Source organism: Alexandromys fortis, unplaced genomic scaffold (genome assembly GCF_014885135.2).
Source record: "Alexandromys fortis isolate MF-2015 unplaced genomic scaffold, M_Fortis_MF-2015_v1.1 scaffold_144, whole genome shotgun sequence".
NCBI lineage: Eukaryota > Metazoa > Chordata > Mammalia > Rodentia > Cricetidae > Alexandromys > Alexandromys fortis.
The window spans coordinates 2,113,713-2,136,546 of NW_026068021.1; the positions used below are offsets into that span (position 1 = coordinate 2,113,713).

Below are 22,834 nucleotides of genomic sequence, written 5' to 3' on the forward strand. Positions count from 1 at the left end.
TTTGGGCTAGGCTAGCTGCCTAGCAAGTTCCCGGAATTAGTCTAACTTGGCTTCTCCAGTGCTGGGGATACAGATACAACTGGGAAACTCATGTTCTCACGCCTTCCCACTAACGCCCTTTCCCTTTCTCCCCTTAATCACACTTTAAAATTAAAGTACCCAGGAAGGCCCAAGCAACTCTTTTTTTGTTTGTTTTTCCCTTATTTTGGATCCATGCAACATTCAAAGGAGCATTTGTTTGAAAATTATGGCCCACCGTGCTCCAGTGTTTTTGGAAGGAAACCGGCTGAGCTTTCTCCCTAAACTTAAAAGCAAGCGGACCTCTCATCGGTATCTTCCAGCTTTACGGCCCCGTCTTAGGTGGCTCCGGGAAGATCTAGGTCCCATAGCCGGACCCAACCTGGGAAACTGGGCAGAAAGTCACTCTGTACACCTGGCACTTGTGGCCACGCCTCGTTTCGCCCAATTTCCAATCCCACGCAGGGTCACTGTGATGGACAGACACTCAGAGAACTTATAATTGGCCGCGGAGAACTGAAGCTCCGCCTCCTCGATGGCCCCGCCTCCCTTTCATTCTGAAAGAAAGAAGCTCGCCCGGCCGTCCAATGAGACGTCCCTCGCCACAAAGATCCCGCCTCTTTCGGCGCCGGCTCCGCCCCAAAGGCCGCAGGAGCTCCCGCCTCCTCCGAAGTACACTTGTCCAATAAAAAGTCGTGCTCCACCGAATAGACGGCTTCTCAACCAATAAACGGGCTCCTGAGCGGCGCCGCCCCACCCTCCGCGCCTTTCCCTCCGCCCCTCAGCCGGCCGGGCTAGTGAGGGCCTCGGGGCGGCGGCGGCGGACGCGGCCTGAGGGAGCGGCGGGCGGGGCGGCGCCTGGCCCGGCAGGGCCGCGCCGGCTGAGGGGCGTCCATGGCGCGCGGGCCTCGGCGGGGCGCGGCCGCGGCCTGAGGGCGGCCATGTCCGGGGTGGTGCGGACCCTCAGCCGCTGCCTGCTGCCGGCCGAGGCCGGAGCCCGCGAGCGCAGGGCCGGCGCGGCGCGCGACGCGGAGCGCGAGGCCCGACGGCGCAGCCGCGACATCGACGCGCTGCTGGCCCGCGAGCGGCGCGCGGTCAGGCGGCTGGTCAAGATCCTGCTGCTGGGCGCCGGCGAGAGCGGCAAGTCCACGTTCCTAAAGCAGATGCGCATCATCCACGGCCGGGAGTTCGACCAGAAGGCTCTGCTGGAGTTCCGCGACACCATCTTCGACAACATCCTCAAGGTGACGCGCGGCACCGCCCACACACACCTGGCCCCGAGTGGGCTCGGGACCCCGCCCCCTTTGTCCTCCCCGGGACCGGCGACCCTGCTGCCGGGCGCCCCTCCCCTTCGAAAGGGACCTCTAGCCGCGCCAGCCGGGGTTACTCCGGTGACCCCCAGGGGCCTGATAGCTTTCCACAATCTTGGTTGCCTGGGGACAGTGGGAGTGGAAACTGGACCACGCGCGGGGCCTTGGGTTCTGAAGGACTCTTAGGGCTGGACACGTGGATTAAGGGTCGCCAACTCTTCCCATCCCTCCAGCCAGCGAAGTTTACAGTGTAGGTTGGAGGACATCCGTCCCCTGTTCTTATTTGTAAATGAGAATCGACCATTTTAATCGTTATTTTTTGGACACAGAGTCTCACATATCCCAGTCTAGCCTTGAACTTACTAAGTAACTGAGGATGACCTTGAACTTTTGATCCAACTCCCCCCCCTTCTCTCCCCCCCCCTTCTACTCCCCAATACTGGAATTACTGGGGATGTGGGGCGCTGTGTCACCTCGCTTGGTCCACGGAGGGCTAGGGATTGAACCAGGGCCAGGTGGCACTTGACTAAAACTATCTTGCCAGTCCCTAGTCTTCAGTTTTAAAGTTTTGTTTGTTTTGGATTTTTGAGACAGGGTCTCATGAAGCCCAGGCTGGCCTTGCTGTGTGGCCCAGGATGACCTTGAGCTCCTAAGACATCCCTCTGCCCCCATCTCCCCAGTGGTAGGATTACAGGCCTGTGCCAGCCACACATTGTTCTTTAAACTCTTTAGTATGGAGACTTAACATATACGTACCAAGTTAGAGGAGATGTTAGAAGGAGCTGTGAGACACGGCTCAGCTTTAAAACAAGGATCCATTCTGTGCCGATCTCCTTCACCTCTGACTCCCTGGTCTCTAAGCAAATTCCAGATGTATAACTGTATTAGAAAATATTTTGGTATGTGTCACTAAACAATAAGACTTTACTTTAAAAGCTTATGCACAGGAGCATTATGGAACTAAAAGGGGAAAAAAAAAACTAGGACTGGGGAATTGTTGGGTGGTAAAACACTTGTCTAACCTATACAAGCTCCTGGGCTTCAGCCCTGCAAAGCAAAACATAAAGCTTCTTGAAAGGCTGCTTACTGTGATTCAGTGTCCACATAGTCGTCGTTGTTGCATGGTTGTTTTTGACTTTGGACCAGATGCAATAATCCTCATGTGGTTTTGAACTCAGGGTCCTGTCCCTTGTGCCTTTTATATTCTGTGCCACATGTGCGAAAGAAAGTCATGTTGACAGAGTCTAGGGCCGGTGTTAGAACTGCGAGTCTGTACAAAAGGGTCTGAAAGAAAGATCTGGAGAGCTGGGCCTGTAGCTCAGTTGGTAGAGTGCTTGCCTAGCACGCACAAGGCCCCAGGTTGAATAAACTGGCCATGGTGGCCTACTCCGTAATTCCAGCACTGTGGAGGCAGAAGCAGGAGGTGAAGTTCCAGGCTTAGCTACACAGCGAGTCTGATGTTAGCCTGGGCTATGTGAGACCCTATTTCAAAAAAGAAAGCTGTAGAAAAGTCTAGAGGAGGGCAGAGAGCATCTGTCCTGCACCGCGATTAGTTTCCTCTCGAAGTTTCTCATCTCCCTTTTTCTTATCTTCTTGATCCTTCCCAAGCCCCAAGTTATTTGGCGGGGAGGGCAAAAAACAGGTGGAGAGCTTTGTCCTACCCTAAAGCCAATTTGGAGACCGATTTATAGAACCTAATGGGCTTTTAATTTAGCAAGGGGGCACAGAAACCCATCTGGGACCCGTCTTTCACTTCGGCCTTGAGGAACCTTGGTGTAGGGCGGTTGGGCTGGGATCCTGGGAGCCAGACTTCCGGGCCAACACTCCCACACTCAACATGTTTGTTACTAAATGTTTCCTTTTAATACAAGTAGCTCCTTTGGGCTCAAGATGGGAAGAAAATCATTTGAAGGATAAATCACACCCTTTTCACCTTTCAGAGCCTCAGGCAGCTCAGGGTTCTGGCCAAGTGTTCCGTAAACATTAGACAGTCACCTTAAAGGGATGGGTATAGTTGTTCAAATTTCCCTCAGCGACAGAGGGGCAAAACGCACTTGACTGTCACTCAGGGAGTCTGGTTTTATTTTTGCTGCTTTTCTGTATCCCAGAACCAGGTAGGCTTAAGGGCTCAGTTTCTTTCAACCTGGGAGGCAGAAAAAATATTTAGAAACGTAAACTCAAGTCTACTTGAGTCTATTAAGTACATTTTAGAGAAGTCAGTCTCTGCTTCCTGAGCTCTTAGTGTTTGCTTTTACTGGCCTCCTTATCAACAGAATTGCAATTTGTTAACAGGGATTCTGCAGTGCCTTTTTTTTTTTAATGTACTTTGTTAAATTAGTAATTTAAAATGTTTAGTCCTTTACAATTTCATATATGTATAAAATGGCTTTTGGCTGTTTTTAGACTCCAGTCACTATCTTTCAGCCCTTCCTAGTCTCTCTGAGTCCTTCCCAGCAGGTGTTTTTTTATACCCAACCTTCTTACTCATCATTCTATATTAAATGTGTTTTATCTGTGGTAACTAATTAGAATTCATTTTTCAACTTTAAATCCTTCTCAGTCCCTGGCCTCCTCACTGATCCTGGCCTTGATCAATAATCAGTTCTACCAATTCTGTCATTTTGTCACTTCAAAACTATTGCGTTGGAGCTGAGGAGATGGTTCAGGGAGTAAGAGCATTTGTTCTGCAAACAGGGTTCCTGGGTTTGAACCCCCAACACCCATGTAAAAATCTGGGCAGGGCTGTAAACCACAGACAAGGATGGGGCACCAGAGACAAGAATGACCCCAGCTAAGACCCTAAGCAATAGTAGAGAGGGTACCTGAACTGGTCTTCCCCTGTAATCAGATTGATAACTACCTTAATTGTCATCATAGAACTCTCCAGAGCTTGCTTGGCAGCCAGCCTGGCAAAAACATGCTTCTAGTTCAGTAAGAGACCCTTTCTCAAGGCCAGAAGGCAATATGATAAAGGATGACACCTGATGCCCTGTTCTGGCTCCTGTGCACACCCACACACTCACATGCAACCACTGTACACCCCACACAGCATATTCTATAAATGGAATTCATGCAGTGTATGTCTTTTGGAATTGACTTTTATCAGGACATTTCTGTGGCACTTCCCATGTAAGCAACTGCACATGGCCATAATTCCCACCTTCCTGCTGAGTAATGTACCACCTCTCTGATCACCTGGTGAGGGTATCTGGGTTCTTCCCACCTGCCGCTCACTACACATAGAATACTACATTCTTTTAGATTGGTTGGCTGATTGGTTAGTTATGACACGGTCTCAGGTACCCTAGGCTAGCCTCAAATTTAACCATGTTACTGAGGCTGGCTGCTCCTCCAGCTTCTACTACCTTCCAAGTGCTGGGATGGCAGACATGGGCCGCTAGTCTCAATTTTGTGTCTGTGTCTATGTTTTCATGTGTCTAGAATAATATTCAACAGTGATGTGTTCATCTTTATAAGAAACTGTCAGACTGTCTCCCAACGGTTCTTTTGTACACATCAGTTTCTCTGCATCCCTGCTGGCATTAGGTGATGTCACCGACTTTCTTCAGCTGTTCTTAGAGGTATATGCTGTATTTTCTTAGAATTTTAATTTGTATTTCCCTACTGTTAATGATGCTGAAAGTCTTATCATTTGCCTCTCACCCTCTTTGGTTAAAAACAAAAACAAAACATTTTTTTGGTCCCTCTTCTAATTAGGTTCTTTGTGCTTTTATTGTTGAATTTAAGGAGCTCTTTATATATGGTGGATACTAGTCCTTTATTCCACACAAAGATTGTACATATGGTCTGTCCTTCCATTCTCTACATTGGGTCTTTTGCAAAGTAAACATTTTTAATTTCAGTAAAGTCAGTTTATCCATTTTTATTTTTATGGATTATGCTTTTGCTATCATGTCTTAAGAACTTTTTGCTTGGCCTAGATCCAAAAGATTTTTCTCTAAGAGTTTTATAGTTTTATCTCTTACTTTTAAGTTTGTAGTTTAAGTTGAAGCCTTTTTTTTCTGCCTGTGAATATCCAGGTTCAGAACTATTAGTTATTTTCTTATTAAACTGCTTTATGTCTCTATAAAAAATGCTAATCAGTTGGTCTATTTGTATATGTGTGAGTTTTGTAATTTGTCCCCATGGTCTGTATGTCCTTATGCTAGTGTCACAGTGTTGATTACTGGAACTATATGTGAGTTTCAGTATTTCTCCCACATTATCTTTGCCCTTGTCCCAGATTTTAGCTAGCCCAGGGCCTGTCCTTTTTTCCTTATAACTTAAAAAAAAAAATCATGTGTATTCTTATGTCTTAGTATGGGTACACTCAGGAGTACAGTGCCCTTGGAAACCAAAAGAGGGAGTTGGACCCCCCACCCCCACCCCAACGCCAGAGTTATTGTGGTTGTGAGCTGTCTGGTGTTGGTTATGGAAGCCTAACTTGCTCTACAAGAGCAGTACACTCTTATTCCCTGAGCCATCCCTCTAGCCCCAGTGTAAGTTCTATAAATGACCTCCTATGTCTATAAAAACATTGTTGGGAAATTGATGATTTAAGCCAGAAGGTCAGCTTGGAAAGAACCTCATGCCCATGTTGAGCTTTCTAATCCATGAACACAGCACCTTCGTTTAAAGCCTGATTTTTTTTTTCACCAGCCTGCTCCACTTCTCGTGATCCTAAACATGTTTTATGAAGTTTATGCCCCAGAGCAGAGTTTTCTTTAAGGCAATTATAAAAGATACTGTGCTTTCGCTTTCAGCCCACTCACTGTTAATGATAACAGTGTACTTGGCCTCTGTATTTGGGTCTTGTGCCATGATCTTGCTGAGTGGTTGTAGGGGCTTTCTGTCACTTGCAGTATTCTGCACAAACTGTTGTGTTATTTGCAAGTAGAGGCTGTTTTAATTCTTCCTTCCCTTGAGTCTGCCCTTGTACATATGGCAGTATTTAAGAAAATGAGAAGTTGGAGGTCTGGTGGGAGCATGGAGGGGGACTAGAGGGTAGATTTAAAAAAATAAGAACAATTGGCATAGTTCTGAAAGAAAAGAGAATGCCTTTCATTTCTTTTTCTTTGCCTATTGCAATGGCTACAATACTATGTCAAGTAGAGTGCTGAGAATCCTGATGGCCTCTCTTTTTTTACTGCCACTTACAGTCAGTGTGTTCTATTCGTTGACTTTTTTTTTTTTTTTGTGCCTTTGTGTATGTGTGGCTGTACCTGTGTGCATGTGGAGATCAGAGATCAACCTTGAGTGCCATCCCTTGCTTTTGAGACAAGGTCTCTCACTGGCCTAAAGCTCACTGATTAAGCTAGGCTAGCTATCTGGGATTCACCTGTCTACTCTTTCTCACAGTTAGGATTAAAGTATACCACCACCACGTTCAACTTTTTCATGCCAATTCTGGGACTCAAACTCATGTTTCAGTACTTCCTCATGTAAACACCCTACCAACTGAACCATCTACTTGACTGCATTGATTGATTTTAATACCACACTCACACCCACACTCTTTTCTTTAGTGGTTTAGGAGATGGTGCCCGTGGTGTTGCACATGCTAGATAAGTGCTCTGCTGCTGAGTTCTCTATTTTTCTACTCTTCCTAGAGGGTTATTAGTTTTACTGCTAATTAATTTTCCCTAACCAAAAATGATCAACTTTTTTATTCCATTGATTTTTTTTTCTCCTCAGTTTTAAATTTTATTTATTTCTGTTTATTTTCTTGTTTTTAAGAATTGGAGTGGGGTAGCCAGACTGGCTTTGAACTAACTATGGCAATCTTCATACCTCAGCTTCCTGAGTTCTGAGATAGGTGTGAGCCACCACCCCAGGGTTAATTCTGCTCTTTACTGTTTCTTTTCTTCTGTTTACTTTGGATTTAATTTGCACTCCCTTGTTCCTGGTTTGTTGAAAGAGAGTACCTCCCTAGAGGTGGGATTAAAGGTGTGAGCCACCCATGTTTGGCTCCTTTCCTTTTTGCTGTTTTCAGATAGCCTCATGTTGACTGGTCTCAAACCAGTGATGCAAATGAGGCTGACCCAGAGCTTGCAATCCTCCAGCCCCACCTCCAAGTGCTAGGACTCTTCACCTTATTGAAGCAGTCTTGTTTCTGCCCTGCGATGAGCTCCTCACTCTTAGATCCTACTTTCTCTGGCTTCATCTCACCCTTAGAAGAGCTGGGATTCTGGGTGCACACCACTCACTGCGTCTGCATATGGCTTTTTAGGGGTTCTGAGGCTTGAGCTTGGCTTTTCAACTTGTCAGGCTTCTGAGCTAAGCGGTTTTACCACTGAGTCATCCCACTGCCCCAGATATTTTAAGTCCTGCCTCCACTGTCACCATATATCTCAATATGCTCTTTTGTTTTTAATTACTATTGTGTTCATTTATTTATTTTATTTAGCTATCTTCGACTCATGAATTATTTGTATGTCTGATGTAGTTTCTGACTATTGTCAATTTGTTATTGAGTACTTAGTAGAGTTCATTGTGGTTGGAGGAGACACTGTATATGATTCCTATTCTTTTCTATTTCTTGAGTGTGTCTTACAGCCCAAATCACAATCTCTTAAGCATATATTTTATGGTCCTATTAGTAAATATTCTATAGGTACTTAAATATGCATAGCTTGCTATTTGCTGGAATATTCTGCACATCAGCTGTTGTTAGTTGACATTGATGAGCACAGTATTCTTACTAAGCTGTCCAGTAGGTTTCTTCAGTCCCTGAGAGTCGGGTATTTGGGTCCCCAACTATAATTGTGCATCTGTCTTGCCTGTAGCTGTGTCCTTTTGCTTCATATATTTTGAGGTTCTGTTTTGTGTTCCATAAACACTCACAATTTGAAGCATATTTCTCTGAATGTATGTGGCCTTTTCATGAAGTTAGGATGAGTATATCAAGCCACAGACCATGAGGGAACTGTCTAGTTTCCTTGCACCGGTACCTTCTTTAGCAGCCATTGTCTCACAGCTTTCTATTGATGATTCCACAGTGTCTGCTCTCTCTTGCTTGTACTTTTCATCTGCTCTTCCCCCCCCCCCCACCGTGTGTGTGTGTGTCTGTGATGTGTGTGATGTGTGTGATGTATGTGCCTGAGCCCAGACATACGTGCTGTGGCACGGATGTGGGTGGAGGCCAAAGAATAACTTGTATTCGGAAAAAGGGCCTCTATGTGTATCCTAGACCAGATTCTGACTTGTGATCCCTCCTTCCTGAGCTTCCCCAGCACTGGGGTTATAGGCTTGTACTACCATACCCAGTTTATGGAGTACTGAGGATCGAACTCGGGGTTTTTTACATTCTAGGCAAATATTGTACTGACTGAGCCCTTTTGCCCCTCATTCTTAAAGACTATCCCATCACCACCTTTAGAATTCATATTTAACACTTACTTATTTACTCTGAGACAGCATCTCATACAGCTTGGTCTGGCCAGCCTTGTCTGTGCTCTAACAAGGACAGCCTTAAATTATGATCCTCCTGCCTCCATCTCCCTAGCTCTGGGATTATAGGCATGTGCTACCATATCCAGTTTATGTCCTCCCGGTGATGAAACCCAGGGAGATCCTCTATCAAGTGAGCTACATCCCCAGTGGGACACTTTTAGTACTTAGAAATGTTCCATGTTCCTCCTCCCCTACCGTTGATTTTGGAGAAGTCCTTTTCATATGTTCCTCTTTGATGCTTTATTTTTCTCCAGCTACTTTTATGGCCTTTTTTTTTTTGTCTTTAGTTTCCAGAAATTTAATTATGATTTAGCTCAATATAGATTTCTCTCTGCTTATCCTGTTTGGGCCTTGATCATCTTCCTGAGTTTGGACATTTATGTCTTTTGCCAGATTTTAGGGGAGGGTTCCAGCAATGTTTTGTCAAATACTTTTCCGTTCCATGCACTTTCTTTTCTTAATGTGGGACTCTATTGACAGAGCTGTCCACTTCTTTTTGTTGTTCTGTTTTGTTTCTTGTTTTCTTGGATTGGGGGTTGAGCTGCTTGCCACCCTCTAGCCAGGCAGCTCCTGCACACTCAGCTGTTGCTCCAGCTGCACTTTTGTTCTTGATCTCTGAGTCTGTTTCCTTGTCCAATGAGGCTGTGACATCAGCCTCTGGGCCTGGGTGACAGAGTAACACTAACCCAGCCCCCGCTTCCTGCATCCTTGGTCCAATTTGAGAACCCTGACACTAAGCAGTGGAGGAATAGGAGCATCCCTGCCAATCAGAGGGTGGTAGGTTAGACCCCTTTGTGGCACTGCCACCTGCCTCTGCTATGCCACATGGAGCATACCTGTCTCCTGGTTCCTCAGGGCAGGAATATAGAGGAAATCAGCTTCCCTCTCCACTCTGCTGAGCTAAATATTTAGGCCTATTTGTTGCTTTGATTTACCATAAATAATCCCAATAAGACTGCCTGGTCCATTCTTTCTCCAGTCTTAAAGATGACACTCTCTTGATTCCTACCCGGGGCTCCCTTGGGGCTTGTATATTAAGTATTTTGGAAACCATGTAAGACTATCTTTAGTAATAGACTGGCCCCCGCACTGAAGCCCAGCTTGGTATCATCTGACAGTGTTTTCATCCTTTGATCTGTGTGTGATGTGTTCAATTTTAAAATCATTGTTAATTACTGAATTTCACATACAGTTAGAAGCTAATGATCTGTTTGGAGGATCTTTGTTATATCTTGTAATTCCATCTACATAATTATAATGTTTCTCATTTAACTACTTCAACTGAGATTTGACTTGCATATGTATGCATTGCTTTAGAAACTTCTGGGAAATTTGGATTATTTGAGTGGGTAGTCCCACGTTGAAGCTGAAATAAAATAATTAAATTCAGAATGTTCAGGGTTGGAGAGATGGCTCAGCAGTTAAGAGTACTTCCCACTCCTCCAAAGGACAGAAATTGAATTCCTAGCACCCACATCAGGTGGCTCAAGGCCATCTGTAACTCCAGCTCCAAGTGATCCAGTGCCTTCTTCTTGTCTCCATGGGCAGCTACACACACGTAATATACATTCCATACAAGCACACATATAAATAAAAATAAATTTTTAAAAGGTATTTAGGTTTAAAATGTGCAATGTACTGTACTGGGAGCTAAGGGGTACATTTCATGAATATCAATTATTTCCAGCCTTGGGCATCTGTTTCCTGCAGAGATATTGCACAAGTACCTAGACTATGATTGTATACAAGAGTAAACACCACTGAAGAGGCGGAGAGATGACTCAGTGGGAGAAGGGAAGATTAACCCTGACAGAGGCATCAAGAGGCCTGGTCCAGGAAGTGTGAATGCACCAGCCTTTGAAGACTCTGGAAGATTCCAGCAGGTAGAAAAGGAGGATACAGATGCAGGCAAGAACCATTTGGGCACATGCAACAGCTAGAACTGAGGGGACAGTCAGCACAGGTATGAGCTGGGCTTTGTAATTTAAAGGAGTGGTTAAAATACGGAGGTTTGCTGTGGCAACTACAGCCACAATAGAAAGTTTATATACAAGCATCTACTTTCAAGGATATCTATGGACTGCAAATTCAAAACTTTTATTGTAAATTGGAAAGATTGTATTAAAATTGGAGGTTTTAAGCGTTGAATCCTGGCTTAAGTGTAAAATGATTGATGCAAGCATGAGGACCAGAGTTCAGATCCCTCAGCTCCCACATAAAAAGCTGGGCACAGCAGTGCATGCCTGTAACCCCAGCACTGGGGGAGTGGAGACGAGGGATCTGCTGGCCAGCCAGTGTTGCTGACACCGTGAGCTCTGTGTTCAGTGAAGAGAACTTGACTTCAAAACTTAGGTGGACAAGAACAGAGATGAGACAACCGGTTATCTGCCTTTAGTCTGCACATGTGTACAAATAGGCAAGTGTACCTGCACACACATATACGCACATGCATGTACCCTTCATACACACACACACACACACATGCTCAACACAAAAGAGTCGTTTGGGTTTTGTTATTTAGAGCTTGCGGCAAAGGAGTCTGAGACTCTGGAGATGCCTCTATTGCCTGTTTGTGTTTTTAGTCACGTTGAAACTCCTGGCTTCTGCTAGTCACTGATTTTTGGGCTCAGAAGCCCCACTTGGGGCTCAGTGCCTCCCACAGTGGGTGGGCTGGCACGGGTGCTGAGGCGGAAGTCAGCTCCCTGGGTCTGGAGCACAGTTGGGTTTTTACTGCCTTGTTGGCAAATTGCACTTGAGTAAGCAAATTTTCTCTTATACTTGGACACATGTGGTTGGTTCTTTTGAAACGCCCAAAAACAAAAGAATCTTTTCCATCAGTTGAGGGAGAAAAAGCCAGCAAGAACGTTGTGGCTACAAAAGGGACTCAGAGCTCCAAATGATAGGTCTTTTCCTCCCAGATTCCCAGTTACTTGTGTGAGAGGAGCAGCATTTGCACTTCATCATCTGTCAGGTGCATTTGGAACAGGGCTGTTGTAGGAAGGCTGCTGGTTAGTTCCCAGCTGCTCAGCCCTGAAATTATCACACAGAAACCATATTATTTGCAACACTGTTTGGCCAATATCTTTTTTTTGTTTTTGTTTTTTTTGTTTTGTTTTTCGAGACAGGGTTACTCTGTGGTTTTGGAGCCTGTCCTGGAACTAGCTCTTGTAGACCAGGCTGGTCTCGAACTCACAGAGATCCGCCTGCCTCTGCCTCCCAAGTGCTGGGATTAAAGGCATGCGCCACCACTGCCCGGCCTGTTTGGCCAATCTTAAGCATATTTCTGGCTAACTCATATCTTAAATTAACCCATCTCCATTAATCTGTGTATCAACATGAGGCTGTGGCTTACCAGGTAAAGTTCCAGTGTCTGTCTCCGGCAGGGCTACATGGCTTCTCTTAACTCTGCCTTCTTTCTCCCAGCATTCAGTTTAGTTTCCTCGCCTACCTCTGTTCTGCCCTGCTATAGGCTCAAGCCAACTTTCTTTATTCACTAATGATAATCACAGCATACAGAGGGGAATCCCACATCACAGGGCTGCACCTGGTATTGGCAGATGTTCAGAGTCAACTCTTAGCAATTTTGTTATGGCAAAACCAAGAATGGGCAAAGCCAAGAATGGGCCATGGAGCCCATCAGTCATAGATGAAGATATAAAATATATCTAGAGCCGTAATTACAGGGTAATTGTCAGAGGAACTTGTGTAATACTGCTGGTCCTTCTCTCACTACCTGAAGGGCAGCAGCATTCCTAAAGATAGGTAGATTGCATCTAGACAAAAGGGTCAAAGCCTGTGAGACTGAGGCAGGAGAGTCAATGCAAACTTGCAGCCGGCTTGGTCTGTGCTTTAAGGACAACATAGGGGACACCCTCTCTGAGGAAACCAAGAGGTTTCACAACCAAGTTCAATCCCCAAAATCTATATAAAGACTCAAAGAGAAAACTGATTTCACAAAGTGGTGTCCTGTGACCTCCACATGTGCACTGTGGCATTCATGTGCCCAAATACACATATCAAGTGTATTCACAATAACAAATATAATTGAGGTTTGGAAAAGAAAATCAAAAGAGTTGCAGTCTTTGTGTCTCTTGTCAAGTGAGCTATCAGAGCTGTCACCTAATATCATCTGATTCCCTTCTAGGGTAAACAGAGCAGTACTAATTATTGCTGACCTATGTCACAGTCTTTCTGTGTGTATCCTTTGCCAATTAAGACATCTGTGTTGAGCTGTAGAGATGTCTCAGTGATTAAGAGCCGTGGCTGCTGTTGCAGAGGACTCAGGTTCAGTTCCTAACATACACATGGTGGCTCATAAGTGCCTGTAACTCTAGTTCTAGGGCATCTAACACTCTTTTTTTGGCCTCTGGAAACACTTGTATGGACATGGTGTACATATATACACATAAAATCAAGTAAGACATCTGTTTTGGGGCAGAGAGTATGGCTCAGTAGAAAAGCATGGGTTTAGCATGCATGAGGCCTTGGGTTTCATTTCCAGCACCTTTCACAGGAAAGTGTCTATGTCTGAATACATGTTTAAGTCTGTCCTGGTGCACTGGCTTTGGAGAACAGACATAATTTTCACTCCACATTAGTATATCTACTGGAGCAGCTGCTTCTGCATCAGTTTCTTGAACTAGTCTGAAAATTAAACTTTAGATACATACTGTCTGTGGGGCAACAAGGAACAGTTGTTCCAGGGGTGGGGGCTTTTGAGGAGCAATCAAGAGTTGCAGATGTCCAAAGGAGGTAATGTCCCTGACCTCTGCCATAATATACAGCTTCAGCAGTCTGGTGACTGGCAGCTTTCGCTGGACTCTGGCATCTATTTTACCATCTTACCTGGGTACAATTGGCCCTATAGAGTTGGACTGCTACAGCCAAGGCAATGGTAATGATCAACACTGTGCTAGCCTAGGCTTTTGCAGGTGACAGAAGGTACCAAGTAGCTAACTGCAGCAGGGTTGAGCAGAATTGTGGGTGGAGGAGTATACAAATGCAGATAGTGGATTAATGTCATGACTGTGTCTACTGGGGATGAACCAGTCATCAGGGTCTATTTGAAGCAGTAGAGGAGTCAAATTGCTTTCAAGTGTGCAGGAAGACCTGCTCCATCTCTCAGAGCCAGTCAGAGCCAGGTCCTGTGTGTGGCTCTTGGGCTTATTATCTCTTAGGTGGCTTATCTCTGGGGACTGGGAAGTTAAGGGGAGGACAGAGCAGAAGGCAGGTCGTCACTGTCAATAGCTGGGAGGATGCAGCCCAGGAGACCTTGCCTGGCTTTTGGCTACTCCATTCTTCTAATGGGTGTCTGGTGAGATTTGCTTGATTAATCCTGCACTGTGCAGAGCCAATGCTTCAGACAGATGGAAAATTTCCATCAGGACCAGGGTTAAGGTGGACACACCTCCTCAGCCACTAACAGCACCAAGAGACACAAATTGCATGAATTTTAACGGTGAAATTCTGCTTGTTTTTGTAGACAAGATGTCCAGGGCTATGAGAAAAAGACCCATTAAGCAGAAAGGAGTTACTCCCTTCCAGCTCCCTTCCCAGTTGTAGTTATTAATTGCTTGAGAGGAGCGATTTCAGCCCACCTGTAATCCTAGCACTCAAGAGACTGAGGCAGGAGGTTCACAAATTCAAAGTCAGCCTGGCCTACAAAGTGAGACCCTATCTTTAAAAAAAAAAAAAAAAAAAGAAGAAGAAGAAGAAGAAGAAGAAGAAGAAGAAGAAGAAGAAGAAGAAGAAGAAGAAGAAGAAGAAGAAGAAGAAGAAGAAGAAGAAGAAGAAGAAGAAGAAGAAGAAGAAGAAAGAAAGAAAGAAAGAAAGAAAAGAAAAAGAAATCACACAAAACAAGACTGAAGAAATGAGCTCAGTCAGGAAAATTCTGGAAGACCAGACCATAGTTTGATCCCTAGAACATAAGTCAAAAATCTTTGTGTGATAGTACATGTCTGTGATCCCAGCATTGGGAAGCAAAGACAGGATTTCTAGGCTCTCTGGCCAGCTTGTTGAGCCTACTTGATGAGACCTATCTTAAAAAGAAAGTGGAGGGGGAGGTGGACAGTACCTGTGGAACAACACCTGAGGATATCCTTTCACACAGACACACATGACATGCCCTCCCCTCCGTACACACGAACATATTTCAAAAGATGATTTTTGAAAGCTTTTCTCTATTATAATAGGATTTTCAGTTCCCACTTGAATTTCTATCTTTAATTCTTGCCTCACACAAGGTAGCCAGGGACTATATATTTTTGTGGCCACATGTTTTTTCAGGGAAACAGTTTCATAGTTCTAGGATAGGGAAAGGTTGTCCTAGGACCCTAATGACTTGTAGCTGTAGGTGGGAAAACGCTGTTAATGTTAATTCCAGGGTGTGGTAGCACCCATTTATAATTCTAGCACTTGTGAGTGGGGATATTAGAATTAGAAACTCAATGTTATCTTCAGCTACATATTTGAGGTCTGCCTGGGCTACTTAAGACACTTAATCCTAGCCCTGGGAGGCAGAGGCTGGTGGAACCCTGTGAGTTCAAGTCCAGGACCACACAGTGTAACTCATCTCAAAACAAGAACAGAGAGGGAGAGAGGACCAGAGGAAGACCCTGTTAGAGGATGTGGAGTGTCACCTGAGAACTTGGTCATTTGCCTCCTTATCAGTACATATTTAGTGTGACTATAAAGTACTAAGATGTTTTAAACAAATATACCAGGACTGCCAGCAACTAGTTAGAGCAGGTGTCTCATTAAAAGTAATCATTTGGGGAAGCTGAGTCAGCAAGTCCCTTAATGTCTAACCATGAGCCAGACCCTGCTGCAGCTGCAGATGGCCAGTCTGCCTAAGAGGGACGCCTCTGTGCCAACGTGGTCTGTATTCTTTTCTCCACATCTTAATTGCCACTGTGTCAAAGCCTTAGGTAACCCTGTCTGGGTAAGGCTGAAGTTTCTGGTGGACAAGATCTTCACCTTCCTAACCTCAACCACTATGATCCTCCTACCTTCTCCCACTTCCTCTTTGACCCATATGCCAAGGAAGGAGGAATGGCTAGCTGTGCTGGTGAGTTTGGGGGAACAAGTGGATAGACTGGGCTCAGCAGTCCTGCTATCAGAGCACATTCCCTTTTCTTGATTCTGTGGACTAAGGTACTTGCCTGTGTCTGTTGGCTGACTTTAAAGAGCTTGCCTGCCCTCAAGCTAAGCTCTTAGGAACACACTCAACATTTTGATCTCCATTTGCTTGACTCCTACATTTTTCCTTTTTATTTTTTATTTTCTTTGTTGTTGTTTTGTAATGCTGTTTTTAGACAGGGGCGCACTATGTAGCTCAGGCTGACCTTGAACCCATGATTCTCTTGTCTCAGCCTCCCAAGGGCTGGAATTACAGGTGTTTTCCAGCCATACCCAGTTCTGACTCTTGTTTTAAATCCAGAAACCAATCAACTGGTGTGAATATGAATGCTGTAACTAGGACAGAGGGAAGATCCTAGTACTGGGGTTGCAAGAAAGAAGCCATCCAAGGAAAAGACAAGACACATGGACAACATTGGGGTGGGCTTCTCTGCATTCTTACTAATGAGCTCCAGTCTGGGAAGAAGCAGACCCAGGAATCTGAGATTCAGGGGACCTTGACAGGGGCAGAGAGAGTATTGTCTCCAGATCCCTGGCTACACCTGCAGGAAAGCCTGAGTCCTGGAACCCTAAGCAAGATGGAAAACAGAGTTCAGCCCAAACCAGTGTTTGGCATTCTTCACCTCTTTCCATCAACTTCAACTCTGAGTTTGGAAGCAAGAAGGAAAAGTACATGATGACCTAGAGCACTTCTGAGAAATGGGTCAATGGAGAGCCACACATGGGAAAACTAAAAGAAATGGTCTGATATGGTTGCACATGCCTGAGATCCATAAGTGGCTGGGCAGATTGGGCTACAAAGTAAGGGCAAGGGCAGTCTAGGCAACCCCATCTCAAAACAGAAAATCAAGAGTGGGAGAGATGGCGCAGAGGTTAGGAGCGCTGCTGCTGCTCTTCCAGAGGACTCAACTCTGATCACAGGACCACACTGGGGAGTTTACTGCTACCTATAGCCAGGGGATCTGATACCCACTTCTGGCATCTATGGGCACATACATGGCATATATACACAGATTCAGATAAACAAAGTCTAAATAAAACAAAAACAGAGTTTGAAATGGAGTTCAGAGGTAAAGTGCTTAGCTAGCATGTATAAAGCCCTACTTTCAATTCAGAGGTGAGGGAGGGAGGGACACACACACAAAGAGAAAGAGAAAGAGAAAGAGAGAGACAGACATAGAGACTTTTTAGATGCCAAAGCCAAAAGCCTGGAACACAGGGGAATGGAGAAGGCAAAAGACTGAAAACCAAGTCTGAGAAGGGAAAAAAGGGCAGACTGGAAAGTAGATTGCCCAGGGCGTTCTATATTGTATGAGAACACAGGGCATATGGGTCAAAGATGAGTGAGAGAATGGCACAAGATAAAGAGGGATTGCAGTGCTAATGAGAAGAGTCAGTGCAGATAACAGGTGAGAAACTGGGAGCAGCAGATAGACACAACTGAAGAATGCGTTAACAGCAGTACCAGTGTCTCCTGGCTTGAGGGGTTGGGAGTTGCAGCACATCTGGACTCCTGCAAATGCTTCCTGTGGAACGAACATGGCATCAGTGTCCAGAGGCTTGTGGCTTTCCTTCCCATCATAGATCAGGAGGAGCGGGGATTGGCATGTTCTGGGATCACCTCCTCCTCCTGTCATCTCTCTTCACATGGCCTTCTGTCCTCATGGTGTTTGCCCTTTGCCCCTGACCACTGTGGACAGGCCATCTCAACATGGATGTGCCTAAAAAAAAAAAAAAAAAGGCCTATTTGAACAGAGAATTGTGTTCCTTTGACCACTGCTGAACTGAGGTCCTCAAAAGGAGAACTGTGTGTGGTTCTTTAATTGTGTGTGTATGTGTGTGTGTGTGTGTGTGTGTGTGTGTGCACATTGATGTGAGAGTATGAGCATGCGGGGGTCAGATAACAACCTCATGTGTTGGTCCCTGCTTTCCACCTTGTTTGGAACACAGTCTCTCTTATTTTTTGTTTTGTTTTGTTTTGGATTTTGTTTTTGTTTTTTTTTTTTTTCTGCTGTGTACCCCAAGCTTGCTGGCCCAGGTACTTTCAAGGATTCTCCTGTCTCCACTCCTTAGGAATGGAGTCCTGGGAATTCAGACACATGCCCAGTACGTGGGTTCTGTGGACTTGAACTCAAGTCTTCACACTTGCACAGCAAACACTTTAACCCACTGAGTCATCTCTCCAGCCCCAGGAAATATTTTAGCAATTACTGGTTTTTGATATTTTAATGTATATTTTTGTTTGTGAGTGTATTCCCTATTCATGTGAGTGCCTGCAGAAGTAAGAAGAGGTTGCTAGAACCCCTGGAGCTAGAGTTATAGTCTTAGTGCCTGCTATGGGTGCTGGGAACATGGAAGAGTAGCAAGTGATCTTAATCACAGAGCCACCTGCTCCAGGTGTGGCAGGCCACTCTGGCCTTGGTACTGTGAAGGTATTTGACTTCACAGTTCTCAACCCCTCCTCCCAAATACATCCTTCTCAGTGGTTCAGTGGTGGCAGCCCATGATTACTGGGGAGAGGCAAGGCAGTGCTTATGTTTCAGAGAGAAAAACAGAGCTACTAGTCCATGTGAGATGGACTGCATGGTAAGCAATGGAAAGGTAGTTACAGGTCCATGAGCTTGTCTAGTAAGAGAAACAGGAGTGCTGGAAGTGTGGGAATTGCTACCTGGGAACATACACTCCAAGCCTGGTGTATGTTCACATTTCTGTCAATGCTCACATTTCTGACAAGCTCACCTTCTCACACTACCTACCCTTGTTCACACTCACCTTCTCACTGACAAATCATCTCACATTCACTCACCTTGTGCTAGCTCACTGTCTTGCTTATTGCCCACACTTTTCTCATGCTGGCACACATATGCTCACAGGAACCACTTCATACTGACACATGCTAACCTTGTCAGGCACTCACACTCACACCAACACTCAAATATAAGCACAGTAGTATAAGTACTAGGATCCTGTTTTTAAAACACATATATTTATTTCTAAGATATAACTGTGGACATGTTAGCTCTAAAATATATTTTCTACAGTAAATGGTATTTTAGAAAGTTCTATGTAGCTCTTATACCATGTGAACCCCTAGGAAGATAGCCCTCCCATATCGACTGAAGTCTTGGTGCCTGATGGCAGCTCTTCTGCAGTTGCCCAGACACTTTGATTTTTGAACCGTAGGTGTTTTAACTTAAGTTCTGGTTAGAATCCTGCATTAGAATTTTTGTCATCTCGACTATTTTCAGAATGTGTAAATATTTGCCAAGCAGACCACAGCATCTTCAGCATTTTCTTTTTAATTGGAAACTTGTTTTAATTCTTGGTGACTTGCCTGAGTTCCCATCCTCCCCTAAGTCTCTCCCGTGACCTGTGTGTTTGTTATACTTGATGGGCCAGTGTTGAGGTACCCTTAGGAACTAGAATCCATGTTTACATTAGTGTCCACTCTCTATGTCATGTGATTCTGTGAGTTTTGGCAAAAATCATGCAGTAAAGTTTCACTGGCCAAAGTCCCCTGTTTCCTATTTCCTCCTCCCCCAGCTGCTGGCTGCTGGTCTCATTGTCTCTGTCACCTTCTCTAGAACATCTCAGATGTGAGTCACAGCCTCTTTAGAGTTAGCTCGTCACACTTGGCAGTACAGAACTGAGGTTCTCTGGGGATTTTCTATGTGGCCACACGGGTTGTTTCTTTTCATGCAGAATCATAAACCTTTGTGTGGATGTACCATTCACTTGCTTGTAAGAGAACATCTCGATATTCCCCAAATCTGAGCAATTATGACCCAAACATTTGGGTGCGGATTGTTTTGTAGTACACACAAGTGTTGAATTCATTTTCTCAAGGAATGGTCTTGAGTGTTTTGCATTCCCAGCAGCAGGGACTGAAAAGAGGCTGTTGGTCCACATTTGTGCCGCATTTGGTGTGGTCAGTGCTTTGGATTAAGCCATGTTAATAAGTATATAGTGCTAGTTCACTTGCTGTAGGGTTTGGGGTTTTTGTTTGTTTGGGGTTGTTTTTTTCAGTGCTGTGGTTATAGGCATGAAGCTGGTTTCAGTACCTCACTCATTTAATGGCCAAATAATATTCCATTGTGTAGGTGTACACAATGTGTATCTATCAGTTGATGGACATTTAGGATTGTTTCCACTTTTTGATTATTACAGACAAGCTTCTCTGACCATTCATGTGTGGACATATGTCTATGTAAACAGATCTGTATATCATTAGATATATGTGATGTTAGCTTTTCATTGCTATAAAAACATCTTAACTAAATTTAACTCTCTTACAAAAGAGAGTTAAATTTGGCCTGTGGCTTTGGAAGTTAGTTGGCCATACTGCCTGTAGGTCCTGGGGAGTCACCCTGTCAGGTAAGGAAGAGGAGGAAGGGAGAGCTCACATCACTCTTTGGGGCCACACTGTCAGTGCCCTAAAGATTTCCACTGTCATCTCTCACTAGCACCTCTATCGGGGTCTGAGTTTTGGGGCCTCATACTGAAGACTGGGTTCTTCAGCACAAGTGGCAGCCCTGTGGCTGACATTCTGAGGAGTACCAGGCTGCTTTCTAAACCAGGATAATATTCTCTTCATGTGTATTCCAGCTCACGGAGGTCCCACTGTTCTCCGGGCCCTGGCCAACACTTGCTATTGCCTGTTTCTTTTAGTGTAGCCATTGTGGGTTTGAGTTGCATTTCCCTTGTGTTGAGATCCTTCCATATGCTTATTCACTGTGTTCTGCCTTTAAGAGCATTTTATTCTTCTCCTGGGAATGGCACTCGAGCCTAGGCCCTCTAACATACTAGTCAAGTTGACTACACTAAGCTAAGTACCATCCCAAGACTTGTTTTTGACTTCCTGTCATCTTTTTATTTCCTAAGATCTGGGTGGTGACTCATCCTGTTTTCCTAATGACCCTCATGTATATAGGAGGGAGGGACCTATAGCAATTTGGGACCTATAGCATATCAAAGAATTGGAAGTATATGCAGTGATTTTTTTTAAGTGTTATATTGTCACTATTTTGAAGAAAATATTGGGAATGTACAACTGGAGTCAAAATTCTCTCAAGAGTTACCATTTTCAGCTGTTTATGTTTCCTTCTGCACAGCCACCATTCTGAGTGGGGGGTGTCCTCTGTGATTTCCTTCCTCGAGGTCTTCTGCAAACCTGTCCTAAGAAAGTCTTCTCAGATGTTCTTCATAAGGATGTTTTCCTGCTGAGGAAATTAGAGTGGGCCTCAATCTCCCCTACCTGATCTACCTTTCTACCTTTTTTCCTGCCTTCCTTCCTGCCTTCCTTCTTTCCTTTCAGAAACATTGTAGCTCAGTTTCACTTGGGACTTGTGCTTTTCATGTGCTACACCCCAGAGTTGGGGGAAGGAGGAGGTTGCACACATGTGTAGTGAGTGCCTAGGGATGCCATTGGATGTTATCAGTCATTCTCCACCTTATTGTTTGGCATAGGTCTCTTACTGCTCTTGGCTCATACTTTGGTTAGACTGACTAGCCAATGAACCCCTGGGATCCTTCTGACACTGCTTCCCCAGTGCAGGATTTCAGGTACACATAACACAGCTTTTCTTTATTATTTACATGAGTTCTTGGGGATCAAATGCAAGTCCTATGTTTTCAGTGAAAGCACTTTACTGCAGCCCTGCATCCAGTCATTTGTAAGGCAGAAATGACCACAGTGGCTATTATCCATCAAATACAAAACACTCCTTTCTTGCTAGACCCCCTCCTGTCCCTGGCCTTCTTCCTACTCTGCTTTCTGCACTTCTTTTTTTTTTTTCTATTTATTTTATTTTTATTGAGCTCTACATTTTTCTCTACTCCTCTCTCTACCTCTCCCCTCCCCTTCAACCCTCTCCCAAGGTCCCCATGCTCTCAATTTACTCAGGAGATCTTGTCTTTTTCTATTTCCCATGTAGATTAGATCTATTGGATGTCTCTCTTAGGGTCCTCATTGTTTAGGTTCTCTGGGATTGTGATTTGTGGGCTGGAGTTTTTGTTTGTTTGTTTGTTTGTTTTGGGGTTTTTTTTTTTGCTTTATGTTTAAAAACCACTTATGAGTGAGTACATGTGATGATTGTCTTTCTGTATCTGAGTTACCTCACTCAAAATGATGCTTTCTAGCTCCATCCATTTGCCTGCAAAATTCAAGGTGTTGTTACTTCTAAGCGTCAACAAATCAAGTGAAAAACACTTTTGGGGAAAGTAGAGAGCTTCATGTTCTTGATATACTGTTGCAGGGTGGGTCTTTGGGAACTCACAGCAGCTTCTGATTGGTCCTGTCTTGTTCCCTTCACCCTCTGCCATTGCCCTCACCGCAGCTGACCTGGTTGATGAGAGCTACAGTTTTCCTACTTTCTAGCTGCTGGGTAGTAATGGAGGAACCCTGGCAAGGGATCAGAGGAAAAAGAAAGGGAGTCCTTCCTCCTTCCTCATTTGTTGTGGCTCCCGAGCCTCTGCCTCCTCCAATCTGTGTGTGCTCTTTGCTTTTTCATGAGCACCAGAGGGATTTAGAGTATAGGCTGGTATAAGCTGCCTTCTGAGGGCAGCCAATGATCAGAGATGGTCATGAAGATTCATGTACTACTCAGGACAGCTTCTGGGTCCAGTCAACCAGGCCCATGCCAGAGAGGGTGGTGCCTCCTTGCCTCATTTCACAAACGGTGTTGCTTGAGTGATCTTGTGCTGCTGTGGTACAGTCCTGGTAATCTTGTTCACATGCAAGTTGTGATTCAGTAGGCCAGAAGCAGGGTCTGAGAGTCTGAAGCTCTTCAAGTTCACAGCTGATATTTATGCTTCTCTTTGAGTAACAAGGATCCTCAGGATTTTAAAAACCTGCAATAAGCTCACTGAGTGTCAGGATAAAATGACAGCATAATAAGGACCACCTCCCTGTCCCCAAA

The 22,834-nt window shown here is 44.8% G+C and overlaps 1 protein-coding gene across 1 annotated transcript in view; it reads left to right on the top strand.

Annotated features, from left to right (window-relative positions):
- The first annotated feature begins 818 nt into the window (after positions 1–818).
- Positions 819–22,834, top strand: part of Gna12 (G protein subunit alpha 12) — an 85,483-nt gene continuing 63,467 nt past the window's right edge. The window contains exon 1 of the mRNA XM_050163201.1: positions 819–1,262. Coding sequence (XP_050019158.1) covers positions 960–1,262 — 303 coding nt within the window. The 5' untranslated portion in view covers positions 819–959. The remainder of the gene's footprint in view (positions 1,263–22,834) is intronic.